General features: G+C 40.7%; 1 protein-coding gene across 16 annotated transcripts in view; it reads right to left on the bottom strand.

Moving 5' to 3' along the window:
• Nucleotides 1-404: 404 nt before the first annotated feature.
• Magee2 (MAGE family member E2) overlaps nt 405-26989 on the bottom strand; it is a 157277-nt gene continuing 130692 nt past the window's right edge. For 13 of the 16 annotated variants that reach the window (XM_070040167.1, XM_070040172.1, XM_070040165.1 and 10 more), the window contains one exon: nt 405-2662. In XM_070040167.1, coding sequence (XP_069896268.1) covers nt 985-2662 — 1678 coding nt within the window. In that variant the 3' untranslated portion in view covers nt 405-984. Of the gene's footprint in view, nt 2663-3258; nt 3269-18763; nt 18817-26989 lie in introns of those variants that run through there. The other 3 variants (XM_070040175.1, XM_070040176.1, XM_070040177.1) reach the window with 3 other exon arrangements.

Below are 26989 nucleotides of genomic sequence, written 5' to 3'. Positions count from 1 at the left end.
CTCAACCTCACATTAGGTATTACTAAAGCACATCTTGTCCCAGCCCTGCATACCATCATATTCTTCCTACCACCCCTCCCCACCTCACTACTTCCCATGTTGACCTCTATTTCATACTGTTGCACCTCCTCCAACCCTTCTTGGACCCCATTGCCTTTCTCCAAAGTTAGGTGTTAATGTTTCTAACTCCCATAGCACAACCCCACCCCAACCCATTTTCTTACCCTTCCTATACTATGCCACTTGTTCCAGCATAATAGAATTGCTGGGTTTGCTTCCATAAAGTTTCTCCAGTAAGCTCTGGGCTTCTTTACCTTTCTATTCCCAGTACAGAGGCCTGTGCTCAGAGCATGCAGGTGCTTAAGCAGTGTTTGTAGAATAAATGAGTGCATAAGCCCAGGGCATCTAATTCATTAGGCTTTTATTTTCACTACACTCTAGAACAGCAAAGCAAATACAGTGAAGTGGCAGTCTTTTTGTTTTTTAAACACAACAGGAGACACGAAGAGAGGGCAACCACAGATAAGTGGTATGGGTTTTGGGGTGTGTGTGTGTGTGTGTGTGTGTGTGTGTGTGTGTGTGTGTGTGTGTGTGTGTGTGTGTGTGTGTGTGTGTGTGTGTGTGTGTGTGTGTGTGTGTGTGTGTGTGTGTGTGTGTGTGTGTGATGTAACTGCTGCACTAGATCATTTTACTGATTATCTCAAAGATAGAAATATTACCAATACATGTTATACAGTTGTCTGAACTTTTATACTGAAACAAGACAGGAGAGACAAACAATTTAATTTATAAACACTGACCATGAACCTCACTGAAGGGTATTTTAGAAGTAGACACTATTAGAACTGGAACACAGAAAGCACAATGTGTACTCTTTACCCCAGCCCTCCCCAACTTCTGATTTGGGGCACCAGTGCCCTTTTCCCCAGGGACCCTTGAACGGATGTCACACAATTGAAGTGATTCCTTTTTCTCAAGACTTCTTCACATGGAGCCAAAGAAGAACATGGCGGTTGCCTCAGATCTGGCTCTGGCCTCTTCATCTTCCACAGCCTCCCTATATTGCTCAGGCCAGTCCTGTGGTCGTTTTCTGTAGAGTCTGGCCATATACTCCAAGGCTTTCATCTTGGTGATTTCAAGGTGCGCCCGAGGACCCCACAGAAGCTCATATTCGACTGGATTGGAGTAAGACAGAGGCCTGCATTCTAGGTAGCGCTGTCGCATCAGCTTACAGGTGATGGCATGCTTTCTGCCTACATCCACGCTGAACCTCCGAAGTAAGTTCCAGACGTTGGCTTCTTTGACTCGGTTGCCCATCAGGAAGATCAAACCTAGGATGGGCATGACGTATTCTTGAGTGGGTCTCCCCAGGCTCTCCAGCATAACTTGCTCTTCTTCCGATTCTGGTTGTTGAACAAGGAGGTAGATGTGCTCGCTGGTATCAACCTCAATCAGAGAGAACCCATAGAACAGATCAAGTATTAGAGTAGCTCGACTGAGGATATTTGGGAATACGTCCTCAAATTCTTTGCCAGTGTGAGCCAACAGCTCATCCTGGTGGATAGGTAGCAACTCTTCAGTGACATTAATGGCCAACTGGACCAAATCATTTGCCTTATCATTCATAATGTCCTCTGACCAGAACTCTAGGCCAGCAGCTTGGCTTTTTTCTTTTGCTTTATCAGCTTCCAGGGCCTTGTTATATTCTTCTGGCCAGCTCCAGGGCTCTTCATCATGGGCCTCGGCTACAAATTTCAGGGCTTCCATCTTTGTGATTTCCCTGTGTGCTCTAGATCCCCACAAGAATTCAAATTCAAGGGGATTAGTGCCATACACTGGCCAGTACTCCAAAAATCGCATGCGTACAAATTCAGTAGTGAGGAGGTTCCTTGTGTTCCCAAAGAGGTTGTTGATCCTCTGAGGCTCATCCAACACATCAACCTTAAGCAGCAGGTCCCAAATGGAGGCCTCTCTTGCCCTGTTGCCATTCAGGAGGATGTGGCCTAGGACCAAGGCCAGGAGACCTGCCTTTGGCATATCCAGGGTCTCTGCTAGCCGTTCGGTGGTTTGGGGACCCCGCTTACTGATTAGATTGTAGGTATCAGTCTGGGGGTCAAGAACCCTCAGGTTCAACCCAAAGACCCGATCCAGGTAAGCAGAGGCTCGTCTGAGTATCTCGGGGAACTGATCTGAGTATTCCCTGAGAAACTCCAGCATCTCTGATTGCTGGATAGATCCCTCCGTTTGGTTTTTCATTCGCATGAAATTCACCAAAGCCATCGACCTGTCTTCTAGAGGGTCATGGACTCGGAGCGCCCCCAAACGTCGGGACTGCTCATCGATGAGAATCTCGATGTCATTTGGGTCCGGCGCAGCCTGGGAAGCGCTGGCACCCTGAGGGTCAACTGGAACCTGAGGACCCTGGGGGACATCGGAGACAAGCATGGAGATAGGGGGCCCAGAGGCGTCAGTAGCCTGCATTTCACCCCGGCCGTCGCTGAAATCTGCAGTGGTCTCTGCGCTGCCGGGGCGCGCATTCTGGCTTACCAGAGACATGGTTCCAGGAGACAGGAACGGGAACGGGGAGCTCAGCGGTCCGTCGGAGAGAGGACGGTGGGTGTGTTGGTGCCTCGGCACAAAGCCGAAGCCTGAGGCCCGGAAGCTGGGCGGATCAAAAGTGAGAGCGGGTAAGAAGGGAGATCTTTTAAACACAAGAACTAGCCAGCAATATGAGCGCAAGCCTGAGAGCGTTTTAGCTTTGCCGCAGCCTACGCAGGCGCAGTCAGGCTCTGCGACGTGGTGGCCACACCCCGTTCGGAGTCCTCCACTCCGCTCCCCCTCCCGCTTCCACCCTCCTCCCCGCCACCAGCTCCAGGCTTGACGAAGCTGTTGGAAGTGAATGGGGCTGGGTTCGAACTTGTGAGACAAGAGTTTTCATGAAAAGGAAGAACAGAGACGAAGCAAAAGGGGAACAGGGGCGGGGAGTGTTGAATGACTGCATTTTAAGTTTTTCTGTGATCTATAAAAAGCACCATGTTAGGAAGTAGAATAGAATTGAGAGGAAAAGATTTTTCTGATTACTTCATAGATCTATTAATACATTAACCCACTCCATAACTATTTCCTAGCCGTGTGCCATACTGTGGGCACAGTGCTGGATATTAGGCACATCAGAAGATGAACAGAATTTCCCAGTACATTCTGGGATAGGTTCAAACAAGGGTAATAATGAGCGCTAAACGTTTATGAAGGACTTACTAGGTGACAGGCACTGTTTCTGGTGTTTTCCCTTTTCTCATATTAAAATCACTTCATCTTAGCCACGGGGGAGCTAGTCTTAATAGTCCTCATGTTACAGATGAGTCAACCGAGTCAGGGAGTTGAAATTACCTATCCAAAGTTAGGCTGCAACAAGTGAAAGAGATTAGGATTTGAACCCAGATCTGTCAGTCCCAAGCATAAGTACTTTGTCACACCCATGCAACCTTTAAGCAGTGTTTATCCCTACTTATTAAAAAATGGCTCAGATAAAGTAGAAGAAATAGATGTGTCTTGAATGGTCAATTAACATACAAACACAAAAGGAGCAAGCAAGTAGTGAATTACAGCTTAACCTGGGGTATCTTAGATTGAGGGTAGTTATCAAGAAAGCTTCAAGGAGTGATGAAAACGATGAGTTCAAGGTTTTCAGACTATTACAGCCTAAGGTAATATCAATAGGAAAGGCCTAGAGGTGTGAAAGTATAAAATATATTAGCATAACTGCCACTTGCCCAGAGTGGCCAGAGCCAGAATACACAAGATGGGCCCAAGAGGAGGATGGAGGTGGCTGGACAGGAAGAATTCGATTTCCTGTTTTTCACTTAGTACTGGAGCAGAATTAGTTAGTTGTCAATGGAGTTCATGAAGGCAGTTGTTCCTGTATGTACAAAATGTGTTTGGGGACACATAATCTCAACTTTGGCCAGGAAAGAAGGGTCAGTTGCTTTATTTTCTGGGATTGCTGCCAACACAGTTGGGCTAAAGCATAGCTGAAATCCAATCATCAGTCAAGAAGGAATGCATTGGTTAGAGAGGGGGAAAAATTACATAAATCCCATCTGCAACCACAACTGAAATCCTTCCTTAAATTTTTTTTTATTGTTGTTGTTTTAGTTTTGGTCGGTCGTGGGGCTTGAACTCTGGGCTTGAGCCCTGTCCCTGCACTCTTCAGCTCAAGGCAAGCGCTCTAATGCTTGAGCCACAGCGCCACTTCCTTAAGATTCTACCGTTACAATTCACAATCCTGAGCCCTAGGATTCCTTCAGAGGCCTCTTAGTCCGATACCTCTGACAAGGTTTATGTTCCAGGGTACTTTCTGCAATAGCACTGTAGGAAGTTCAAGACCATGCATTTGGCTAAACTGGGCTAAAGAGATCAAAGTTTACACAAATGTACATGTTCTACAAGCTAAAAATGTGTGGCTTGTGTTCTAGACTGCTACAAAATTGTGATTGAGGTGAGAACTAACGAGACCTTTATTCTGATCTTTCCTCTCCTCCGAAAGGACTCCATGTTCTTAGGAACAAACTCGATGTTTAGTCTCTTTGATTATAAACACAAAAATCACATTTTCTCCTGAAAGTCAGCTGTTTGAGTTGGAACTCCTATTGCTTCTACTTCCATCTGATAAACACGATAGCCTGATCACATTCCACTGCAATCGATTTCTCAATAAGTTCATCTTTACTAAGCTCTTTTTATAGTTATAATTGTTATTATTGCTGTTAATCTCTCTCTGTGCCTCACTTGTAAATCATAGGTGTGTATGACTAGGAAAATTTTTTATTGCTCACAGCTGATGCTCAACCACTTGAGACATAACTCTAGCCTTGCTTTTTGCTGGTTATTCAGAGATGGAGTCTCATCCTTACTGAGTTCTCTTCATTTTGTGTGTGGGGGGGGGGGCATGGGGCTGAACTCTGGGCTTGGCGCTGTCCCTGAGTTCTTCAGCTCAAGGCTAGCGCTCTACCACTCCAGCTACTGAGCCACTTCCAGTTTTCTGGGGGTTTATTGAAGAGTCTCAAGGATTTTCCTGCCAATGCTGGCTTTGAACTGTGATCCTCAGATCTCAGCCTCCTGAGTAGCTAGGATTATAGGCATGAGCCACTGGTGCCCAGCTAGTTCTCTTCATTTTTATCCCTTCCCTCTAGTACATCCTTTTAGGAAATCAACTGTGGCCAGGCACACAGCCATACTGTGGGTCTCAGCAATTTCCTATTTTCTAGTTCTTCAAACAGCTCTAGTTATTGCTAAACAGTGAAAAAAACTGTGCCTGCAACGGACATATTTTCCACTCTGGTTAAATGCGAGTGTAAAACGATGGGCTTATTCTCCATTCCAAACTTCATTTGACACTTCCTGGCTTCCTTGGACACTTCAAAAAAACACGACTTAGAACATTTGATGAAAGACAAAATCACTAGATGTCCTAATTCTCCTTTATTTATTTATAATCCAGAAAAAAACCATAAGGTTTTTTTTTGTTTTTGTTTTGTCGGTTGTGGGACTTGAACTATGGGCTTGGGTGCTGTCCCTGTGCTCTTCGGCTTAAGGCGAGTGCTCTACCACTTGAGCCACAGCACCACTTCTGGTTTTCTAGTGGTTTATTGGAGATAAGAGTCTCACGGACTTTCCTACCCGGGCTGGCTTTGAACCGTGATCCTCAGATCTCAGCCTCCTGAGTAGCTAGGATTATAGGCGTGAGCAACACCATAAGGTTTTTACAAAGAGTTGTTACTCAAGGGAACAATATAATTTTGTGGAAAATTCATTCCTGGATAATGTTGTATGGATATAACATTGTGGTAGTTATGCACTAATTTTTATAATACTGATTCCTTTATATCTAAAATAGTAATGACTGATCATATTCAATTCATTTTTAGAGCAATAATACTGGGAACACAGATCTGTGATAGAGTACTGGTGAGTACTGGTGAACATGCATAATGCACTAGGCTTGATTTCCACTACTGCAAAAAAGTACTTCATTGAGATTGACATAACAAGACCTGAATATTATTATTAAGTTAGAAGATACAGCCAGGTGCTGTTGGCACACACCTGTAATCCCAGCTACTCAGGAGGTTGAGATCTGAGGATCAAGATTCCAGGCTACTCTGGTTGGGAAAGTCTATGAGACTCTTTTTTTTTTTGGGGGGGGGGATGGGTCCGGTCGTGGGGCCTGAACTCTGGGCCTGAGCGCTGTCCCTCAGCTCTTCAGCTCAAGGCTAGCGCTCTACCACTTGAGCCACAGCACCAATTCCTGCTTTTTTCTTTTTGCTTATGTGGTGCTGAGGAATTGAACCCAGGGCCTCAGGCATGCAAGGCAAGCGCTCTACCACTGAGCCAACTTCCCAGCCCCTCTATGAGACTCTTATCTCCAATTAATCACACACACACAAAGGCAGAAGTAGAGCTGTGACTCATGTGGCAGAGCCAGCCTTGAGCACAGGCTGAGTTCAAGTCCCAGTACCAGCACACAGAAAAAGAGGAAGGAAGGAAGGAAGGAAGGGATGGAAGGAGGGAGGGAGGGAGGGAAGGAGGCAGGGAGGAAGGGAAAAAAGAAAGAAAAGGCAACACAAGAATACATTGAAAATCTTTTAGGAAAAACCTTCATTAGTATTTTAGAAGAAATGCTTCTAATTTTCCATTTCCCCACATTTTAAAAATTGAAATATAACATTTCTACAAAAAAGTGCATAACTGAAATATTCAGATCCATGACTTGTTACAAACGATCTAGTTGGGTAACCAGAAACTAGTTAACAAAGTATTAGAGTAACAAGAAGTTTCCCTTTTACTTGTTAAAACACCTTGTACCCCAAAAGGAAATTCTATCTTGTTTTAACACTGTAGATTCATTTTGCTGTGCAATTGGAATGATGTTCTATAATTTCTCTCAAGTCTAGCTTCTTTTAGCACGGCGTGTAATACTCATAGAAATGGTTGCATGTAGCTGTAACTTATTCATATTGGTTACTGCATATTCCAGCTTGTGAACATGTAAGAATATTTTTGTTCATTCTATTGTTGATGGACATTTGGGTAATTTATATTTTGAAATAAATAGTGCTACTATGAATACTCTAGAACACATCTTCTCATGAATTCTTGTAAGCACTTCCATTGAGTGGGTACCTAGGAACACTATATAGACTATGCATACTTTCAACTAATATCAAAAGTAATTTAACACTTCATATGCCATAGCAGAGTGCTTTGGTTTCTCCATTTCTTAACTGATGCTAGTTTTTCTTCTTTAACTATTTTGGTGGGTAACATAGTGGTATAATCAGAACTTACTTGTGTGTGTGTGTGTGTGTGCTGGTCCTGGAGTCGGTCCTTAAGCTTTTGTGCTCAAGGCTAGTACTCTTATCACTTTGAGCCACAACTCTATTTCTGGATTTTTAGTGTTTAATTGAAGAGGCTCAGGGCATTCCTGCCCAGGTTGGCTTTGAACACTGATTCTCAGATCTCAGTCTTCCAAGTAGCTAGAATTACAGGTGGTGAGCCATGGGAACCTAGCTTAGAATTTAGTTTTCAGTGATGACAGGTGAAACTGAGTTCATTTTCATGTTTATCAGCCATTTGGGTATCTACTTTTAGTGTTTTTCTCATTTTTTTCCCCCGCTACTGGGCTGTCTTTTCTTGATGACTTGTAGAGTTCACCTACTATATGCATACAAGTTTTGTCAAGTATGTGCATTTTCTCTCATATACAGGCTGCCCTTTCACTACTTTTTTTTTTTTTTGGTCGGCCATGGGGCTTTAAATCTGGGCCTGGGCTCTGGCCTTGAGCTCTTCAGCTCAAGGCAAGAGCTCTACCACTTGAGCCACAACATTACTTCAGTTTTCTAGTGGTTAACTGGAGATAAGAGTCTCACGGACTTTCCTGCCTAGGCTGGCTTTGAACTGTGACTCTCAGATCTCCTTGAGTAACTAGGATTACAGGCATGAGCTACCAGTGTCTGGCCCCTTTCACTATATTAATGTTTCTTTTTTTGTCGGTCATGGGGCTTGAACTCAGGGCCTTGTTACTGTCACTGAGCTCTTTTGCTCAAGGCTAGACCTCTATCACTGAGCCACAGCTCTACTTCCGGCTTACTGGTGGTTAACTGGAGATGAGTCACGGACTTTCCTGCCTGGGCTGGGTTTGAGACACAACCCTCAGATCTTAGCATCCTGAGTAGCTAGGATTACAGGTGTAACCCCTGGCGCCAGGCTTTTAATGTTCCTTTCAATGAACAGAAAATTTTATTATTATTAAATATTTTTATTGTTATTATAAAGGTGATATACAGACGGGGTTACCATTTCATAAGTCAGGTAAAGAGTACATTTCTTTTTTCTTTTCTTTTTTTTGGGGGGGGGGTCCAGTCGTGGTGCTTGAACTTGGCCTGGGTGCTGTCCCTCAGCTCTTCAGCTCAAGACTAGCGCTCTACCACTTGAGCCACAGCGCCACTTCTGGTTTTTTTCTTTTTGCTTATCTGGTGCTGAGGAATCGAACCCAGGGCCTCAGGCATGCAAGGCAAGCGCTCTACCACTGAGCCACCTTCCCAGCCCCCAGAGTACATTTCTTTTTGGACAATGTCACTCCTTCCCTTGTTCTCTCCCAGTGTTTCCCTCCTGACCCCACCCACAAGTTACACAGTATCTATTGAGTACCACTGTTACATTTGTTTACCTTTGTCCCTCCATTTCTGTGCTCCCCATAATCCCCCCCAAAAGGGAACAGAAAATTCTTAATCACTATATAGTTCAATTTAGCAAAACTATGATTAGTGAATTTAGGGCCATGGTTAATCAGTATTTGCTTATAACAAGACCACAACAAATTATTTTTTATGTTATTTTTCAAAATAAGACATAAAAAATAAACTTTCCTTTTGAGATACCAAAATCTTCTGGAACTTATTCTGGAATAAGGCATGAGGCAAAAGGTCAAGATATTTTTTTCCCACTACATGGTAAGTGTAAAATTGTATACCACTGTGTTATCACATTTGTCATAAATTAGGTGATGATATGAGTGAATTTGTTTCTGTATTCTAAATGTTGTTTTTAGCTTGGCAATAATACTACACAGTCTTGTTTCAGTTTTTGTAATACAGCTTCTAGCACTGTTCTTTAGTATCACTTTGACTATTCATGCCCCACTGAATTTCTTTAGTATTATATTCCCATTGTTCACACAAAAGCAATGGAATTCTGATTGTGATTTTTCAACCTGGGGAGAATCAGTATGACTGAATCTTCCAAACTATTAAGGTGACATACCACTCCATTTATTTTTTTTCTAATCTTTTTCAATAATGCCTTGAACATAAATGCCATCAAGCCTTAGATCTCCAAGAGTATACCTGTAACTGAACAAGTTGGTCCATTTCTCATTGTAGTGGTAGCACATATCATGGAGAACTCCCTCACTTTGAGGTTATGAACAGCACTTATTGTAGGATTGGGGTTTCATATGTAATTTAGGTGATTTTGTGTGTGTGTGTGTGTGTGTGTGTGTGTGTGCGTTGGTCCTGGAGCTTGAACTCTGGGCCTGAGTGCTGTCCCTCAGCTCTTCAGCTCAAGGCTAGCGCTCTACCATTTGAGCTATAGCACCACTTCTGGTTTTCTGGTGGTTTATTGGAGATAAGAGTTTCATGGAGGGGCTGGGAAAGTGGCTCAGTTGTAGAGCGCTTGCCTTGCATGCCTGAGGCCCTGGGTTCGATTCCTCAGCACCAGATAAGCAAAAAGAAAAAAGCCGGAAGTGGCGCTGTGGCTCAAGTGGTAGAGCGCTAGCCTTGAGCTGAAGAGCTGAGGGACAGCGCCCAGGCCCAGAGTTCAGGCCCCACGACCAGACCAAAAAAAAAAAAAGTTCACATGGACTTTCCTGCCCAGGCTGGCTTTGATCCTCGATCCTCAGATCTCAGCCTCTTGAGTAGCTAGGATTACAGGTATGAGCCACAGGCACCCGGCTTAGGTGAGAATTTTTGAAACGTTGAGTTTCAATCTGGACTGGATTCTGTCAGAAAAGGTGTCTTTAGAAATCTTATCTAGATGGGCTGGGAATGTGGCTTAGTGGTAGAGTACTTGCCTAGCATGCATGAAGCCCTGGGTTCGATTCCTCAATACCATATAAAACAGAAAAGGCCAGAAGTAATGCTGTGGCTCAGGTGGTAGAGTGCTAGACTTGAAGCTCAGGGACAGTCAGTGCTCAGGCCCTGAGTTCAAGCCCAAGGACTGGCAAAAAGAAAAGAACAGAACAGATAAGTAGGCTTTCAACACTGTTGAGATTTTTTTGTTGGTTAGATGTTAGAGGATGTACTTTGAGGGTAGACTCAGGTTAGTCTCTCCTGCTCCATTTGTTTCAGGGTGATTGCTGAATCCTATGATGTGACAAGAACTGAGTAGTGGTACTGAGGTGTCTAGACAGGATCCATGGGCCAACTGTAACACAAGAAATTGTTAGAAATAAATTATTCCTTACATAATTCTTGAGGTCAGGACCCTATATTATAAAATTGAGGCATGTATTTAGAGGGCCAGGTCATAACTTATTGATGTGTCTTGTAGTATATACATGCAGAACACCTGCATATATCTCTATCTCTATATAACAGCAGAGTCAGGTGAACAATGTCATATCCAATAATCAGTTAACTCCAGAGTGTGGTTTTGAAAAAAAAAAATTCAGGTTTCCCTTAAGTGACAGAAGAAGACTATCTGGAGTCAAAGATAGCAAGATGAAAATAAAAGCAGTATTAGTAATAAAACCAATATTCAGAAGAGTGTTTAAAAAATAAATCTTCCATGAAATCCTAGCCACTCAGGAGGATGAGATCTGAGACTGAGTTTGAAGCCACCCTAGGAGGAAAATCCATCAGACTCCTATCTCCAATTAACCACCAAAACTAGCCAGAAGTGGAACTGTGGCTCAAGTGGTCAAATACTAGCACTGAGCAAAAGTGCTCAGGGATAGTGCCCAGGCTCTGAGTTGAAGCCCCAGAACTAGTTCAAAAAAAAAAAAAAAGAATTTAGTTGCATTGCCCTGGGTAGAAGCTGTTATTTTTTTCTTGGAGGCTTCCTAAGAAAACTCCGTTTAATTGGGCCTGGCTTACTTCACTTAATATAATTTTTTCCAAGTTTTTCCATTTCCTAACAAATGGGGCAATGTCATTCTTTCTGATGGAGGCATAGAATTCCATTGTGTATATATACCACATTTTCTTGATCCATTCATCTACTGAGGGGCATCTGGGTTGGTTCCATATCTTAGCTATGGTAAATAATGCTGCAATAAACATAGTTGTGCTGGTAGCTCTAGTGTGGTCCTGTTTGTAAACATTTGGGTAAATGCCCAAAAGTGGGATTGCTGGGTCATAGGGGAGCTCTATGTGGAGTCTTTTGAGGAACCTCCATACTACTTTCCAAAGTGGTTGAACAAGTTTACATTCCCACCAACAATGAAGTAAGGTTCCCTTCCGTCCACATCCCCTCCAGCATCTGTTGTTGTTAGAGTTCTTGATTTTTGCCATTCTAACTGGAGTGAGGTGGTATCTCAATGTTGTTTTGATTTGCATTTCTTTTATGGTTAGGGATGTTGAGCATTTCTTCGTGTGTCTATTGGCCATCCTTCTTTCTTCTTCAGAGAAGTTTCTCTTTAAGTCTTTAGCCCACTTATTTATTGGGCAGTTGTTTCTTTGAGGATTTGTTGTTATGGTTTCCCTTATTTGCAATATCTGGTATATGTATGAGTCAAGCGGAAAAGGTCAGATAATGTGATGTTAGGAAAATGAACCCTTAGATATGTATTTTAATGTTTTTTTCTTTCATGCATTTGTTTCTAACACATTTATAAGATTATCTCTTTGTAGCTTTGTATGTCCTTCCCCCACAGTATAACCCCTGCCTTCACTATATTTGATGTCAGTATAACTTGTGGAGGAGATGGGGAAAAACAAGTCGTTTAAGGATACAGGTGGACCTGTTGCAACAATGAGAAGTACAAGGTTGGTGCGGGGGGGGGGGGGGGGGGAGGATTGGGTGGGGGGATGGGGGGGAGGCTGGGAAGGGATGTGAAGGGTAAACAAAGGAGGAGGCTACAATGCTTGATAAGAAATGTACGCATTATCCTGCCCATGTAATTGTAACCCCTCTGTACAGTATGTTCACAAAAAAATAAAATTAAAAAATTAAAAAAAAAACTCCGTTTAAAACTCTTGACTTTTGATGCAATAGAGGAAGTGAGAAGCATGAATAGAAGTAACAATATCTTAAGATTTGTATTGTTCTGCCACTTGTCAGAAGTACCTGAACCAATTAGGTTCAAAATCAGGTTTTTTCTAATTACTATTTGAAAAGAGCAAATTTCCATACTATAGATTATGTATGGTCTGTTTTGGTAGGTACTTTTCCAATGTACCTTGTGTTTGTTAGTGATAAAGCTGGAAGTACTGTATAAATATTTAAGCACATAAACAGGTAAGTGGTAGAATCTGGGGTTGGATATGAATTTCCCAAATGCATGAGATAATCTGTTATTAACTGAACAGGAGATAACCTACCTGTGGGCTACAGGAAGTTTGATCTTATCACCGTAAGGCTAATCACAGTTATTTGGGGCCTTCAAGGTTTGAGGGTTTCTGAGACCATGCCAGTTTTAGTTAACAATTATAACAGTTCTCTCTACTTTTCCTGGAGACTATGGACAATACAGTGAAATTTCTCAGTGAAAGGGGGAGATGTACAGTTTAATAAAATTCTGGGCGCTGGTGGCTCATGCCTGTCATCCTACCAGGAGGCTAAAATGTGAGGAATGCATTTGGAAGCCGGACTGGAACGGGAAGACCATAAGACTCATTTCTCCAATTAACCACCCAAAAGCTGAAAACAGAAGTATGGTTCAAGTAGCAGAGCACCAACCTTGAGTTAAGAAGCTAAAAGCAAGAGTGTGAAGCTCCAAGTTCAAGCTCCAGCACTCATCCGTACATATACAAACATATAAATTCTGGTGAAAAATAAATGCTTCTACCTATATACAGTGCAATTTTACATAGTCATTAGAATAAAATAATGTCATTTACAAGGAAATGGATGGAACTAGAACAAATCATATTAAGTGAGCTAAGCCAAGATCAGAGAGACAAACGGTGCATGTTCTCCCTGATATGCAGAAAATAGATTTAAAAAGCACTGTGATATGACAAAATAACACATAGTTTTAGATACCCACGTACAGTGGGACCAAAAGAGGATAGTCTTAGGAGAGAATCACAAAGATGCAATATCCAAATACCTCCTCAAATATATATAAAATAATATACACACTGAAACAAACTCCAAAGATATGGAAATAAAGGATTTTTTCTTAATTAATTAATTTTTTTATTGTGAAAATGCTGTACAGAGGAGTTAGAATTACATGGGCAAGATAAAGAGTACATTTCTTATCAAGCATTGTAGGCTCCTCCTTTGTTTCCCCTTCCTATCCCTTCCCATCCTCCCCCTGCCCCCCCACTCAATCCTCCCCGCCCCCCCATTTATTTTTTGTTGACTCTGTGCTCTTTATATATGTTGTATTCACATCCACATCTGAGGGAGGGTACAGAATCAGAGGGAAAAGGGTGAAAAAGTACAGCAGTGGAGCGCACTGGCTGCACTGTACATTGATGAAAGTGAACTATGCAACTCATTGGTGGAGATGGGAGAGACGGAATGGGAGACAGTGAGGGAACAGATGACACTATGTGAAAGGAAATGTACTTATTTCTGGATTTATGTAAAGGTAACCCCACCTCTAAAACAATAATAAAATGGGGGAGGGGGACAAAAAAACAAATGCTCTGTCATTAGAGAAAAAGTGGGAATTTGCCAAGTTAGAAGAATGAAAGCAAACCTTTAGTTTTTCTACCAGTAAGGAAAAGTTTCAATCTACATGAACATTAAACAAATCAAAACAAGAGTATGTTCCTAGCCCATTGTAGAAGGCATTTCCACAAAGTCCATTTGGAGGCATTCAGAGCCATAGAATGGTTTGGAACTTTATCGTATCTTCAGTTTTACCAGGATTTAGTTGATGACAGAATGCCTCAGGACTACCTTTAAAATCATGCCCATCTGAAAGCCCCCTCTACACTGTCCCTAGTCCTTTCTTTTTTCAGTAGCTGGGGATTAAACCTGGCCTCAAGCATGCTAACCAAAGTACTCTACTAACTGAGCTACATCCCTTCTTTGGAATCAAGACCTTACAACAATTAATCGTGGCTTCTTAAGGAACTGATTTTCTGGGTTTATTAAGTGGAATGATCTTTTATTTTTACAATGCTATTTCCTTAGGTAAAGACAAGGAATTTAAAGATTTTTTCATTTGACATCCATTTTGTAAAACGGGTTCTTTTGAGAGAGGGAACCCTTTTACTCCAAACCATTCTGAAGCCAAGGGCTCACCTAAAAGTATGTATTTACAACCAGCTTACTATTTATCTTTTGTTAATTGGTAAGTCCAAGGTGACAGCGATTAATGGAGCCATATAAACAATTTTGTTTCCATGAGCTTATTTTTGTTTTAACTATTCAGTTATATCAACTGTCCAGATTAATGGGTTTCAGTGAGACATTTGCATACATGCACATAAATGGTGCTTTGATCCTTTCTACTCTCCCTCCCTATTACCATTTTTTGCCCTCTCTTCCAGAACCCCAATCCGGTCCCACTTCCCTCAGGCTCTCTTGTTTTGTTTCCACATATGACAGAAAACTGTTTATCTGGTTAAGTCCTCTTAACATAACTTCCTCTTCTACCGATTTTCCTGTAAATGAAGTGCTTTCACTTTTTCAGACGAGTAAAAGTGCATCATGTGCAGATACTATATATTTTTTTAGTCCATTCATCAATTATTGGCATAATTTGCCTGTTGTGAATATTACTGCAATAAACATGGGTGTGCAGATATCTCTATTGTATTTGGACTTTTATACCCAGAAGTGGTAATACCTGGATTAGTTGGATTATATGATAGTTGTCCTATCAATGTTTTAAGGAAACTCCACACAGATTGCCATAGTACTGAACTAATTTACATTTCAACCAACAGTGATAATAGTTCTTTTCTCCATGTATTGTTGCCAGTATTATTATTTTTGTTATTTATTATTATGATTAGGGCGAGATGGAATCTCAGTAAACTTTTTAGTTCATAGTTCCTTGATGGATAAAGATGTTGAATATTTCCCCCATGTATTTATTGACCATTTGTACTTTCCTAACATGTATCTCTTCAGATCACTAGCCTATATATTCACTGGATTACTTGTTCTGGATATTAATCTTCTACCAGATGAATATCTGGCAAAGAATCTCTCCCATTCTGTAGACTGTCTATTCTCTCTGTTGATTTGTTCCTTTGCTGCATGGAAACTTTTTCATTTGTTGTAATCCCATTCATCTATTCTTGTTTTTATTTCCTGAGCTATTGGAGTCCTAGGCAGGAAATTATGACCTGTTCTAATATCTCAGAAGTGTTATAGTTTCAGAATTAAAATAATTTTAATCAATTAGTTAAGAAACAGGGTTACTCAAGAGAGTTGCTAAAACATCTGTATAGGAATTGGCTCATTACAGAGCAAAGGAATCATAGGGAGTTTCTTTTTCAAGTAAGAGAATGTATAGAGGTGACTTTGAAATGTTGCAGCAACTAATAGTAATAGGTGAAGGAGAAAGCAACCATGAGAGGTTAGGTTACTAAAAGTCACTGACTTTTTTATGTTTATTTCTAAAATTTATGTATCATGAGAAATCACTAAGTTTAACATAGACCTGAGACATATTTCATGTTGATCGCTCTTAGACAAAGTGACTACGTGTCGTCTACTGGTTCTAATGAAAACCTCTAACAAGCAACAGGTGTCTAATAATTTCTGTGTAATTGACTCTTGGTGCTTATTCATATGAAAAAAAGGGTAGGAAACATTTCTAAATCTAGAATCTTTGTAACATTCTAGTGTTATGCCCAGATAAGGATTCCCCAAAGACCACCAAGGAGCCGATTCTCATGCAAGTACATGAGAGTCGTTTATTGCAAGCTTGAGCCTGGACTCAACAACTGTCACCGACACAGTGGGTCAGAGTTGAGAGTCCCAACCTTTCTTTTAGCAGGGTTTTTATAGGGCATAGGGTTGGAGGTTCTTAGCTTGGCAGGTACATGATTGGTTAACATATAGCAAGCAAGTCTTGTCACATTCTCATTGGCTAAGATATGCGGGCCGAACAGCAAGAATGTTAACTATGCTATCTTATGAGTCTGGAGCTTAGGTACTTTCCTGTCATCCACTCATGGCTATCGCTAGGGGAGTTACGGGCAGAATGTTATTGGGATATTTCGCAGTTTTTCCAGGAACCTGAGTTCTTACTTTCAGTAAGTCTTTACTTTCGGTAAAGGCTTTCAAAATGGAGTCTAAGTCCAAAATGGCTGTACTTTGGCTGAGGCCTCTCACTAGGGCAGAACATCATTGTATCAATCTTTGTGCCTAAATATGATGTTTCTTTTAACTTACAAATATTCCATCATTCAGTTGTGTACTGGTGACTACATACCTATAATCCTAGCTGACTCACACTTGTAATCCTAGCTACTCAGGGGGCTAAAATCTGAGGATTAGAGTTTGAAGCCAGCCTAGGCAGGAAAGCACCTGAGATTCTTTATCTATAATAACCATCCAAAAGCTAGAAGTGAAGGTAGATGTGGCTTAACTGGTAGAGTACTGTCTTTCATTCAAAGCCAAGCAAGAGTGCAAGGTCCTAAATTTAAGCCCAAGTTCTAGTACAAAATAAAAGAAAGAAAATATTTCATCCTTTCATTTTCATATTGAAAGGATCTGTCACATCCATCCCAGGGGACGATGTGGAGGCAGACAGTCACAGGAGAAAGATTATTACAAGGTTTATTAGAGGAGCCATATTTCTCCCGGAGAGAGAGCATATGGCGACCTCTACTATTAGGTAGCAGCAGGGTTTGAGGGGTAGGAAGTGAGGTAGATGGGAGTTCAGGTGGGTCTGGGCAGAGAGAGGGAGGGGCCAGCTCTATGGGGAGCTCCAGGGCAGGGAGGAACTCAGGTCTGGGTGCAGTTCAGGAATAAACGTGGGCATATGGCCAACATAGGATCTAAATATTAGAATGTAGCAGATATTGTCTTGAGTGCTTATCTCCAATTAACCCCTAAAAGGCCAGAGGGATGGCTCAAGTGATAGAGCACCAGCCTCAAATGAAAAATGGAGACAGTGTTCCCAGGCCCTGAATTGAAGCCCTAGAACTGACACACACACACACAAATTCTATCATTGAATATTCTAACATGTTTTAATTATATATAACTAACCTAAGAAGTTAAATTCCTTTTAAATTTTTCATATGAAGTTTTATAAATAAAATTTTACCTTAATTAAATGGACACACATGACTACTTCCATTAATCTTTCTTCACAAGGTAAATGATCACAATTTGTGGGGCCTAAAGTCCATTTAAGGCAAGTCAATGAGACTACAGACATGAAAAATAACCTTTATTTTTGTTTTTGCTTTTTTTTTTTTGTCAGTTATGGGGCTTAAACTCAGGGCATGGGCTCTGTCCTGAGATTTTTTTTCCAAGGCTAGCACTCTACCACTTGAGCAACAGCACCACTTCCGGTTTTCTGGTGGTCAATTGGAGATTAGTCTCATGGATTTTCCTGCCCAGGCTGGCTTTGAACCATGATCCTCAGAACTCTGCCTCTTAAGTAGTTAGGATTACAGGCATAAGCCACCAATGCTGGCTTGTTTCTGCTTTTTAAAAAATTGTTTTTGACACAGTCTTACTATTATAGCTCAGGTTAGCCTAGAATTCTCCTGCTGGGTTTCATGTGTGTTACCATGCTCAGCTAGGAAAGGCAAAATTAAGGCCATATTTAAAATACCAAAGTAGCCAGGCATTGGTGGCTCAAGCCTGTAATCCTAGCTATTGAGGAGGCTGAGATCTGCCATCCTGGTCAGGAAAGTCCATAAGACTCTACAAAAAAAAAAAAAAAAAAAAAAAAGCCAGAAGTGAAGCTGTGACTTATGTGGTAGAAAGGCTAGCCTTGAGCAAAAGAACCTCAGGAACAGTACCTATACCCTCAGTTCAAGCCCCAGAACCAGCACAAACACAAAACAAAGTACTAAAAGGATTGATCTGATGCCAAAAAGTTCTAGTTATCATCTGGCATAAAATGTCATCTCAAATTAAAGACCCAAATTCTGTCAGGCACGCACCCAAGGTTCATGCCTATAATGCCAGCGACTCACAAGGTTGATATCCAATGATCGAAGTTCAAAGCCAGCCTGGGCAGATGAATTCTAGAGATGCTTACCTCCAATTAACCAGCAAAATGCCAAAAGGAGCCAGGTTGCTCAAGGGATAGTTTGACAGCTGAACAAGAGCAAAAGTCCTGTTCAAGCTTCTGCCTATCCAAAAAACTCCAATTCTAGCATTACTGTTTTGGTACAGTAGTCATGTATTAATTTACAATAAAATATTTATCAGTATGCTTTTATATTTATGCATTAAAGAATATACAGAAAATCGAGGGAGGGTAACAATCTTCCACAAGAAATGTACTCATTACATTTGTAACTGTAACTTCTCTGTATATCACCTTGACAATAAAATTAAATTAAAAAAAAAAGAATATTCAGATAAGTCAGGCACAGTCTCTTACCTTTAATCCTAGCTACTGAAGAGAAAGAAATCAAGGAGATCATGGCTCATAGCCTGCAGGGACAAAAAGTCTGTGAGACCCTCATCTCAACCAATAAAAAGCCGAGTTTGGTGGAACATGCTTGTCATCCCAGCTATACAGGAAGTATAAATATGGAGTTTATGGTCCAGAACATCCTGGGTTGGGGGGATGTCTTAAGTGCAGAATGTCTGCCTAGCAAGTGCAAGGCCCTAGGACAAAAAAAAAAAAAAAACAACCCTAAAACAAAAAACAAACCACAATACAGATTGTAGCTAAGAGGTAAAAACAGGTATTAACTTAGTTTTAAAATAAAAATAACTAAGGACATATTAAACAAAAGAATATCCTCTTGCCTGGTGCTGGTGGCTCATGCCTATAATCCTAACTACTTAGGAGGCTGAGATCTGAGGATTGCGATTCAAAGCCAGCCCAGGCAGGAACATCTGTGAGACTCTTATCTCCAATAAACCACTAGAAAACCGCAAGGGGAACTGTGGCTCAAGTGGTAAACGCTAGCCTTGAGCTGGGCCTTGAACTGAAGAGCGCAGGGACAACAACCAGGCCCAGAGTTCAAGCCCCACAACCAGGGACAACACCCAGGCCCAGAGTTCAAGCCCCACAAAGGACAAAAACAAAAACAAAAAACAAAAAAAGAATATCCTCTTGACCTTTAGCAGTCCCACGGCTAAAGGAACCAAATAAAGAGGCTTTGTTTGTACTATCTTCTTCTACTTAATGGAGGATCAAGAGTTAAGAGTACCTGGATAGGTTTAAGAGATCATGGTCCATTTCATCTTCTATTTCTTGGTAGAGGGCCAGTAGTTGGGCCTGGTTGCTTTCTGCCATTGGGTAGAGTTTCAGGAAATATTTTCCTTATGTCTTAACTTTGACCATTCATGAAAGGCCACAAGCTGCTGCATTGAAGTGTATCTCTGACACAAGGCTGGTAGACACCGGACTTGTCTAGGTCATATTGGTGTTTATCAGAAAGCCCTGCCTGCTACTTGTGAGGTTGGCATTATATGTTACCCTCTGGTGGCTCTGTAACCACTACTGAAGGCAGTAGTGTCCAGATGAGTCCAGTGGCCAACAGGGAGAAAGAGCTGGGTTCTACTATTTCAAATGTCACAGGTGGATGGTCTCACACTGTTGTTCACAGAGAGATGGGTTGTTACCCTCCTCCCTATGCTGTTCTGCTACTGCCACTGTAGATGTAAGACTGGAGCAGAGGTGCTGTCCCCGCCAGCAGTGTAAGTGCTGATAGAACTGCCTACACTGGTTTATATTATGACCCCAGTATAAACAAAGAATCCACTTATGAGACTTGTACTTCTGACCAAAATGGAGTACAGGGACTAGATTTACCTTCCTATCTGAGACAACTTTTAAAAACAGACAAAAAATCTATAAAGCAACAGTTTAAACATGCAGTGAAGGACAGTGACATCTGAGAGTCAGGAAACAAAAAGTGAGTCCTATAGCTGCCCCATATTACTTCCAGGACCGAGTCTGTAGGTCTCAGTATAGGGAAGGGCAATCCAGCCAGAACCATAGGGACTTCTGGATTGGAAGCAATGAAGCAGTGAGTTTGAGATAAAAGAAAACTGGAGTCAGGACAGGGTAAGGAGAAGGAAGGCGAGAAGGGACAAGAGAGGAGGGAAGAAAGGAGAAACACATTTTCATTTAAGTAGGATGATTAATAATGATGTTCCAATGTGAGAAAAGTACCCAAAGAGGAAGAATGAACCACATGAAAGAACTTGAGGGAAGAGTACTCAGCACTGCTCATAAAGTCTTTCTTCCAACTACTCAGACTAGACAGCCACATAATTGATGGGATTGTGGGAAAGTAGTCAGAAGAGTCTTGTCTCAGTAGTGGGGCATATTGACCTAGACTAAACGATGCTCTGTTCTTACTTAACAAGCAATAAAAATGGCACTAGCACAGGGCAAAGTATTTTCATGTAATTTACTCAGAGCAAAGCTCAAGAATTTTTTTTTTTTGTTGGATGTGGGGCTTGAACTCAGGGCCTAGGTGCTGTCTCTGAGTCTGTGCTCAAGGCTAGTGCTCTACCACTTGAGACACAGCGCCACTTCTGTTTTTTGAGTGGTTAATCAGAGTAAGAGTCTCACAGGGACGTTTTTGCCGCAGCTGGCTTCTAACGACAATCCTCAGATCTCAGCTTCCTGAGTACCAGGATTACAGGCATGAGCCACCAACTCCTGGTGTCAAGAATACTTTTAAGAGTGCAAATATAGCTAGCATGTAACATATTACCAGTATATGGCAGAATAGGATAACCCTGGTTTTCCTATTCTCTGGACACACTGTCTCAACAGCAGCATAGAGATCAGTTTCCTCTGTGAGAAATCTAGAAACAAGCTGAAGTTAATGCACCCAAGTAGAGTAAAAAACCAACAGCATCAAAACTGGCAGCAAGATGGGTGCTTGGCACATTAGAGTCTACTGGGGGTTAGAAAAGAAAGCAGCAGTTTGGCCTAGCATATGGATACCTGACACAGTTTCTCTCCCTGATCAGTGTACAGTGAGTTGGTGATAAACTCTGGACTCAGTGTTCCAACTTCCCCTGGAAGTAAAAGTAATTGGCTTTTGGTCCACCTGTTTCAAGAGTTCTGAGAGGGTTCTGCATACTCTAGATGCATGGGACCATGAACAAGAAAGATGCTACTGTGGCTCAACATGAAGATATCAGAGGCCCACAAATGTTTTGGCCAAGTTGATTAGTAAAAGTCTTCTATATGAGGCCAATCCAGGAAGATAGAGGGATGGTAATTGTTTCTAATACATAGATATCGATTCAAAAGGTCAAGGAAAATTAAGAAATGGAAATTTAATTAGCGAACACTATAAAACAAACCAACACTAATGACATAAAGATAATTGAATTGGCAGAGAATTCAGAATTTCCATCAAAAATTATCAAGAGAACAATGCAAACAACAAAAAAAGAATTTCAACAAGAGGATACAAAATTTAACAGAAACCAAACAGAAATCATGAGGATGAAGATTCTGAAGACTAGACTGAGCCCTGTAATGTAATGAAGGGATTCAACAGCAGACTAGGGCATGTAGATGAGATGATCAAAGCAGGTCATTTGAAATGATCTAGTGTGGAGTAAAAAGAAAAGTGAAAAAGGATGAAGAAGCCAGGTGCCGGTGGTTCATACCTGTAATCCTAGCTACTCAGGAGGTTGAGATCTGAGGATCATGGTTCAAAGCCAGCTCAGACAGGAAAGTTCATGAGACTCTCATTTCCAATTAACCATCAGAAAACCAGAAGTGGCACTGTGGCTCAAAGTGGTAGAGCTCTAGCTTTGAGCAAAAAAAGCTCAAGGACAATACCCAGGCCCTGAGTGAAGCCCCACTCTCTCTCTCTCTCTCTCTCTCTCTCTCTCTCTCTCACACACACACACACACACACACACACACACACACACACACACACACACACACACACACACACACACACACACACACACAAAGGACAATTGAGTTAGGGGACAACATCAAGTAGATAAGTCACAAATTATGGACTCTAAGAAGACAGAAAGCATTAGAAAGCTGATCCAGGGCTGGGAAGGTGGCTCAGTGGTAGAGCGCTTGCCTTACACGCATGAGGCCCTGGGTTCGATTCCTCAGCACCACATAAGCAAAAAGAAAAAAGCCGGAAGTGGCACTGTGGCTCAAGTGGTAGAGTGCTAGCCTTGAGCTGAAGAGCTGAGGGACAGCGCCCAGGCCCAGAGTTCAGGCCCCACAACCGGACCAAAAAAAAAAAAAAAAAGTTGATCCAAATAAACATTAGCTGAAACCTTACCATATATGGGAAAGGAAATGGAACACCAGATTCATGAAACTCAAAGGACCCAAACTGAGCTAATGAAATATACACCAAAATTGTCAGAAATCAAAGATTTCTGGGCAGTTTGAAACTATCAGGAGAAAAGAGACTTCTTGTACATTAAAGAACCTCAGTAAGCCTTAAGTTGATTTTTCAACATAAACTTTTCAGGCCAGAAGGAAATAGATGATTATTCAAAGACTAAAGGGGGAAAAAACCTGCCAACCAATAATGTTATGCCTGTCAAAACTGTCTGTCAAAAAGAGCAGGAAATAAAGACTGTCATAGACAAACAAAAGCTGAGGGAGTTCATCACCACTCAACCTGACTTACAGGAAATGCTAAAGGGAGTTCTTCAACTTGAAGAGAAAGGATGCTAAACAGCAAAACAGAAGCCATCAAGAAAGGAAGAAACACAGTGGCAAAGGTAAATATACTGGCAAATACAGAAAATTATACTTCAGTAAAGGTGATGCATAAGTTACTTTTAATTCTACTATAAAAGTTAAATAAAAGCATTAAATATATAATCAAAATATGTTAATGATATACAATATAAGTGGGTGTGAGTTATAACATTAATGACAAAGCGTTAGGAAGAGGACAAGGGAAGTTTCTGTATGCGATTCAAGTTAATTTGTTATCTGTTTAAAATAAGCTCTTATAAGTACAAGAAATTTTATGTGGGCTGGGAAGGTGGCTCAGTGGTAGAGTGCTTGCCTAGCATGCATGAAGCCCTGGGTTTGATTCCTCAGTACCACATACACAGAAAAAAGCCAGAAGTGGTGCTGTGGCTCAAGTGGTAGAGCATTAGCCTTGAGCAAAAAGAAGCTCAGGGACAGTGCCTAGGCCCTGAGTTCAAGCCCCAGGATTGGCAAAAAAGAAAAAAAAAGAAATTTTATATAAATCTATAGTAATCACAAAGAAAGTACCAACAGAAGTTGCATTCAGAAAAATAAGAACAGAATCAAAGCATATTAATTAAAGAAGTAAAGCAAATAGGGAAAGGGGTAAAAGAACTATAACACAGCCAAGTGCTGGTGGCTCACACTTGTAATCCTAGCTACTCAGGAGGCTGAAATTTGAGGATCATGGTTCAAAATCAGCCTGGGTAGGAAAGTCTGTGAGATTCTTATCTCCCATAAACTACCAGAAAACCAGAAGTGGTGCTGTGGCTCAAGTGGCAGAGCACTTGTCTTGAGCTGAAGAGCTGAGGGACAGTTCCCAGGCCCAGAGTTCAAGCCCTATGACTGACAAAAAAACAAACAAAAAAACAAAAAACACCCTACAAAACAGTAGGTTTTTAAAAAATAATAAACAAACTGGCAATAGTCAATCCTTTCCTATTAATTACTGTAAGTGTAAATATATGAAAGACACAGGTTAAAATACATACCATGAAGAGCTGAAGATACAGACCACTTGTCTATCATGTGTGAAGCTCTGGGTTTGATCCCCAGTACAAAAAAGAAAAAAATGAAAGAGAGAGAAAGAGAAAAAGAGAGAGAGAGATGGGGGGGAGGATACACAGAATGGCTAAATGTATAAAAGATTATTATCAAACTATGGATGGATTCTCTACAAGAGGAATGAAAGGCACACATAAGCTGAAAGTGAACAGTTAGAACAAGATATTCCCTGCAGGGGCTGGGAATGTGGCTTAGTGGTAGAGTGCTTGCCTAGCATGCAGGAAGCCCTGGGTTTGATTCCTCAGTACCACATAAACAGAAAAAGCCAAAAGTGAGTGGTGTTGTGGCTCAACTGGTAGAATGCCATACTTGAGCAAAAGAAGCTCAGGGACAGTGCCCAGGAACTGAGACTGAGTTCAATCCCCAGTACTGGCAAAAAAAAAAAAAAAGATATTCCCTGCAAATCATAACCACAAGAGAAAAGAGGGGGCCACACACACACACACACACACACACACACACACACACACACACACACACACACACACACACACACACACACACACACACACACACACACACACACACACACACACACACACACACACACACACACACACACACACACACACACACACACACCTTCATGCAATCTAAACATAATCTCTGATACTCATCTCCAATTAATCAACAAAATGCAATAAGTTGAGGTGTAGCTAAAGTGGTAGAGTGCCAGTCTAGAGCAAAAAAGTTAAGCAAAAGCAGAGCACAAGGCCCTGAACTCAAGTCTCATACTGGCACAAAAAATAAAAATAAAAATAAAATAAAATATAAAATAAAAAAGTAGATCAAATGGACCTAGTACACATGTATGGGACAGTCACCAAATGACAGCAGAATATATATTCTTCTCTAATACATATGAACCATCCTCCCAAGAGACTGAAATAATATTAAATATATTCTTCATAGTGAATGAAACTAAAAATTGGCAGCAAAATATCTAGAAAATTCAAATATATATGTAAATTAAACAACAAACTTATGAAAAGCATTGAGTTAAAGAACAAATCAAGAGAAAAATTATAAAAACCTTAAGACAAAGGAAAACAATAATACAATATACCAAAACTTTAGGGATGTAGGAAAAAGGCTAGTAAAAGGGAATTTATAGTGGTGAGCACCTGAATAAAAAGAAGAAGGTTTTCAAACAAACAAGATAACCCACTATTCAAGAAATGAGGAAAAGAGCAAGGCAATCATAACAGTAGATAGAAGGATGGAAATTAAAAAATTAAAATGGAAATAAGCAAAACAATGAATAGTAACACAATAGAAATCAATGAAACTAAAAGTTTTTTTAAAAGATAAATAAAATGAACAAGCATTTAGATACACCAAAGAAAAAGATGTGATTCAAGTCAACAATAAATGAAAAGGGAGACATTAAAACTGATAGCTCGGCAATTAAAGAATAAGTATATGCCAAGAAACTGGATAAGCTAGAAGAAATGGATAAATTCCTAGAAATACACAAACTACAAACACTGAATCAGAAAGAGAGGAAGTCTAAATAGATCTGCAACTAGTATGGAGATTAAGTAATTATTTTTAAAACTTCCATAAAAGAAAAGTCCAGGACCAGATGGCTTTACTGGCAAATCAACCAAACATTTAAGAAAGAGTTGCTGTCAATCATTGTCAAATGGTTCCAAAAAGTGGAAGAAACATCTTCCAAAAAATTATTCCCTGGATACACAAACTAGACAAAGACAACACAAGAAAAAAGCTGCAGGCCCATAATCTTGATGAGCATATATGGAAAAAATTTCAGGAAAATAGCACAAAACCATACACAACAGCACATTAAAAGGATTGTACACCTTGACCAAAGATTAATTCTTAGGATGGAATCATGGTTTTGCATATGCTAAGGTATCAATGTGATATACCACAATAAAGTAATTATTGGCAAAACAAATTAATATATCAGTGCATGGAAAAACAGCATTTGATAAAATTTAACACCCTTTAAAAATAAAAAAAGTAACCAAATGCTTCTGGAACAAAGCCTAATGACACAGAATGGGAGCCCAGAAGTAAATCCATGCATATGTGGCTAACCCAATTTTTACAAAAGTGAATAAAAAACAGGAAAGGGTAATCTTTTCAACAAAGTATTGGAAAAATTATATATTCATATGCCAAAGAACAAAACTGAGTCCTTATATACAGAAAACAATGAAAAGATGATTAAAGATTTAAATTAAGTCTGAAATGTACAAAGCCTTGAGTTTAAAAAAAATAGGAAAAAAACATTAGGAATAGCTTCATAAGATTTGTCTTGGCAATGACGTCATGGATAGAAAACCAAGAACCATAGTCAACCAATGCCAAAGTAGACAGGTAGCACTACACCAGACTGTACAGAGAGTAGGTATTTACAAAAAATATTCCTAATAAGAGGTTAATGTCCAAACTATAGAAAAAATTCAATAGGAAAAATGCTCATGGTTTTATTTTCAGAGGATAAGGGCTTCAATAGATAATTCTCCCAAGAAGACATACAAATTAACATAAGTAATTATCAGGTAAATGCAAATTAAAATCACACTATCATCTTATACATATTAGAATGGCTACTACAGGGCTGGGAAGTTGGCTCAGTGGTAGAGTGCTTGCCTTCCATGCATAAGGCCCTGGGTTCGATTCCTCAGCACCACGTACGCAGAAAAAAGCCGGAAGTGGTGCTGTGCCTCAAGTGGTAGGGAACTAGCCTTAAGCTGAAGAGCTGAGGGACAGTGGCCAGGCCATGACTGACAAAAAAAAAAAAAAAGAATGGCTACTACAGAAAAAAAATTAACAATGAAAGACAAGTGTGGGGTTATTATCAAGGAACTGGAAGCTTTGGTGTGAATGCAAAGTGGTTCAGAT

Source organism: Dipodomys merriami, unplaced genomic scaffold (assembly GCF_024711535.1).
Source record: "Dipodomys merriami isolate MVZ:Mamm:240054 unplaced genomic scaffold, mDipMer1.0.p SCAF_3, whole genome shotgun sequence".
In the NCBI taxonomy this organism is placed as follows: Eukaryota; Metazoa; Chordata; class Mammalia; order Rodentia; family Heteromyidae; genus Dipodomys; species Dipodomys merriami.
The sequence above is the reverse complement of the archived record's forward strand: the minus strand, read 5'-3'. Positions and strand labels throughout refer to the sequence as shown.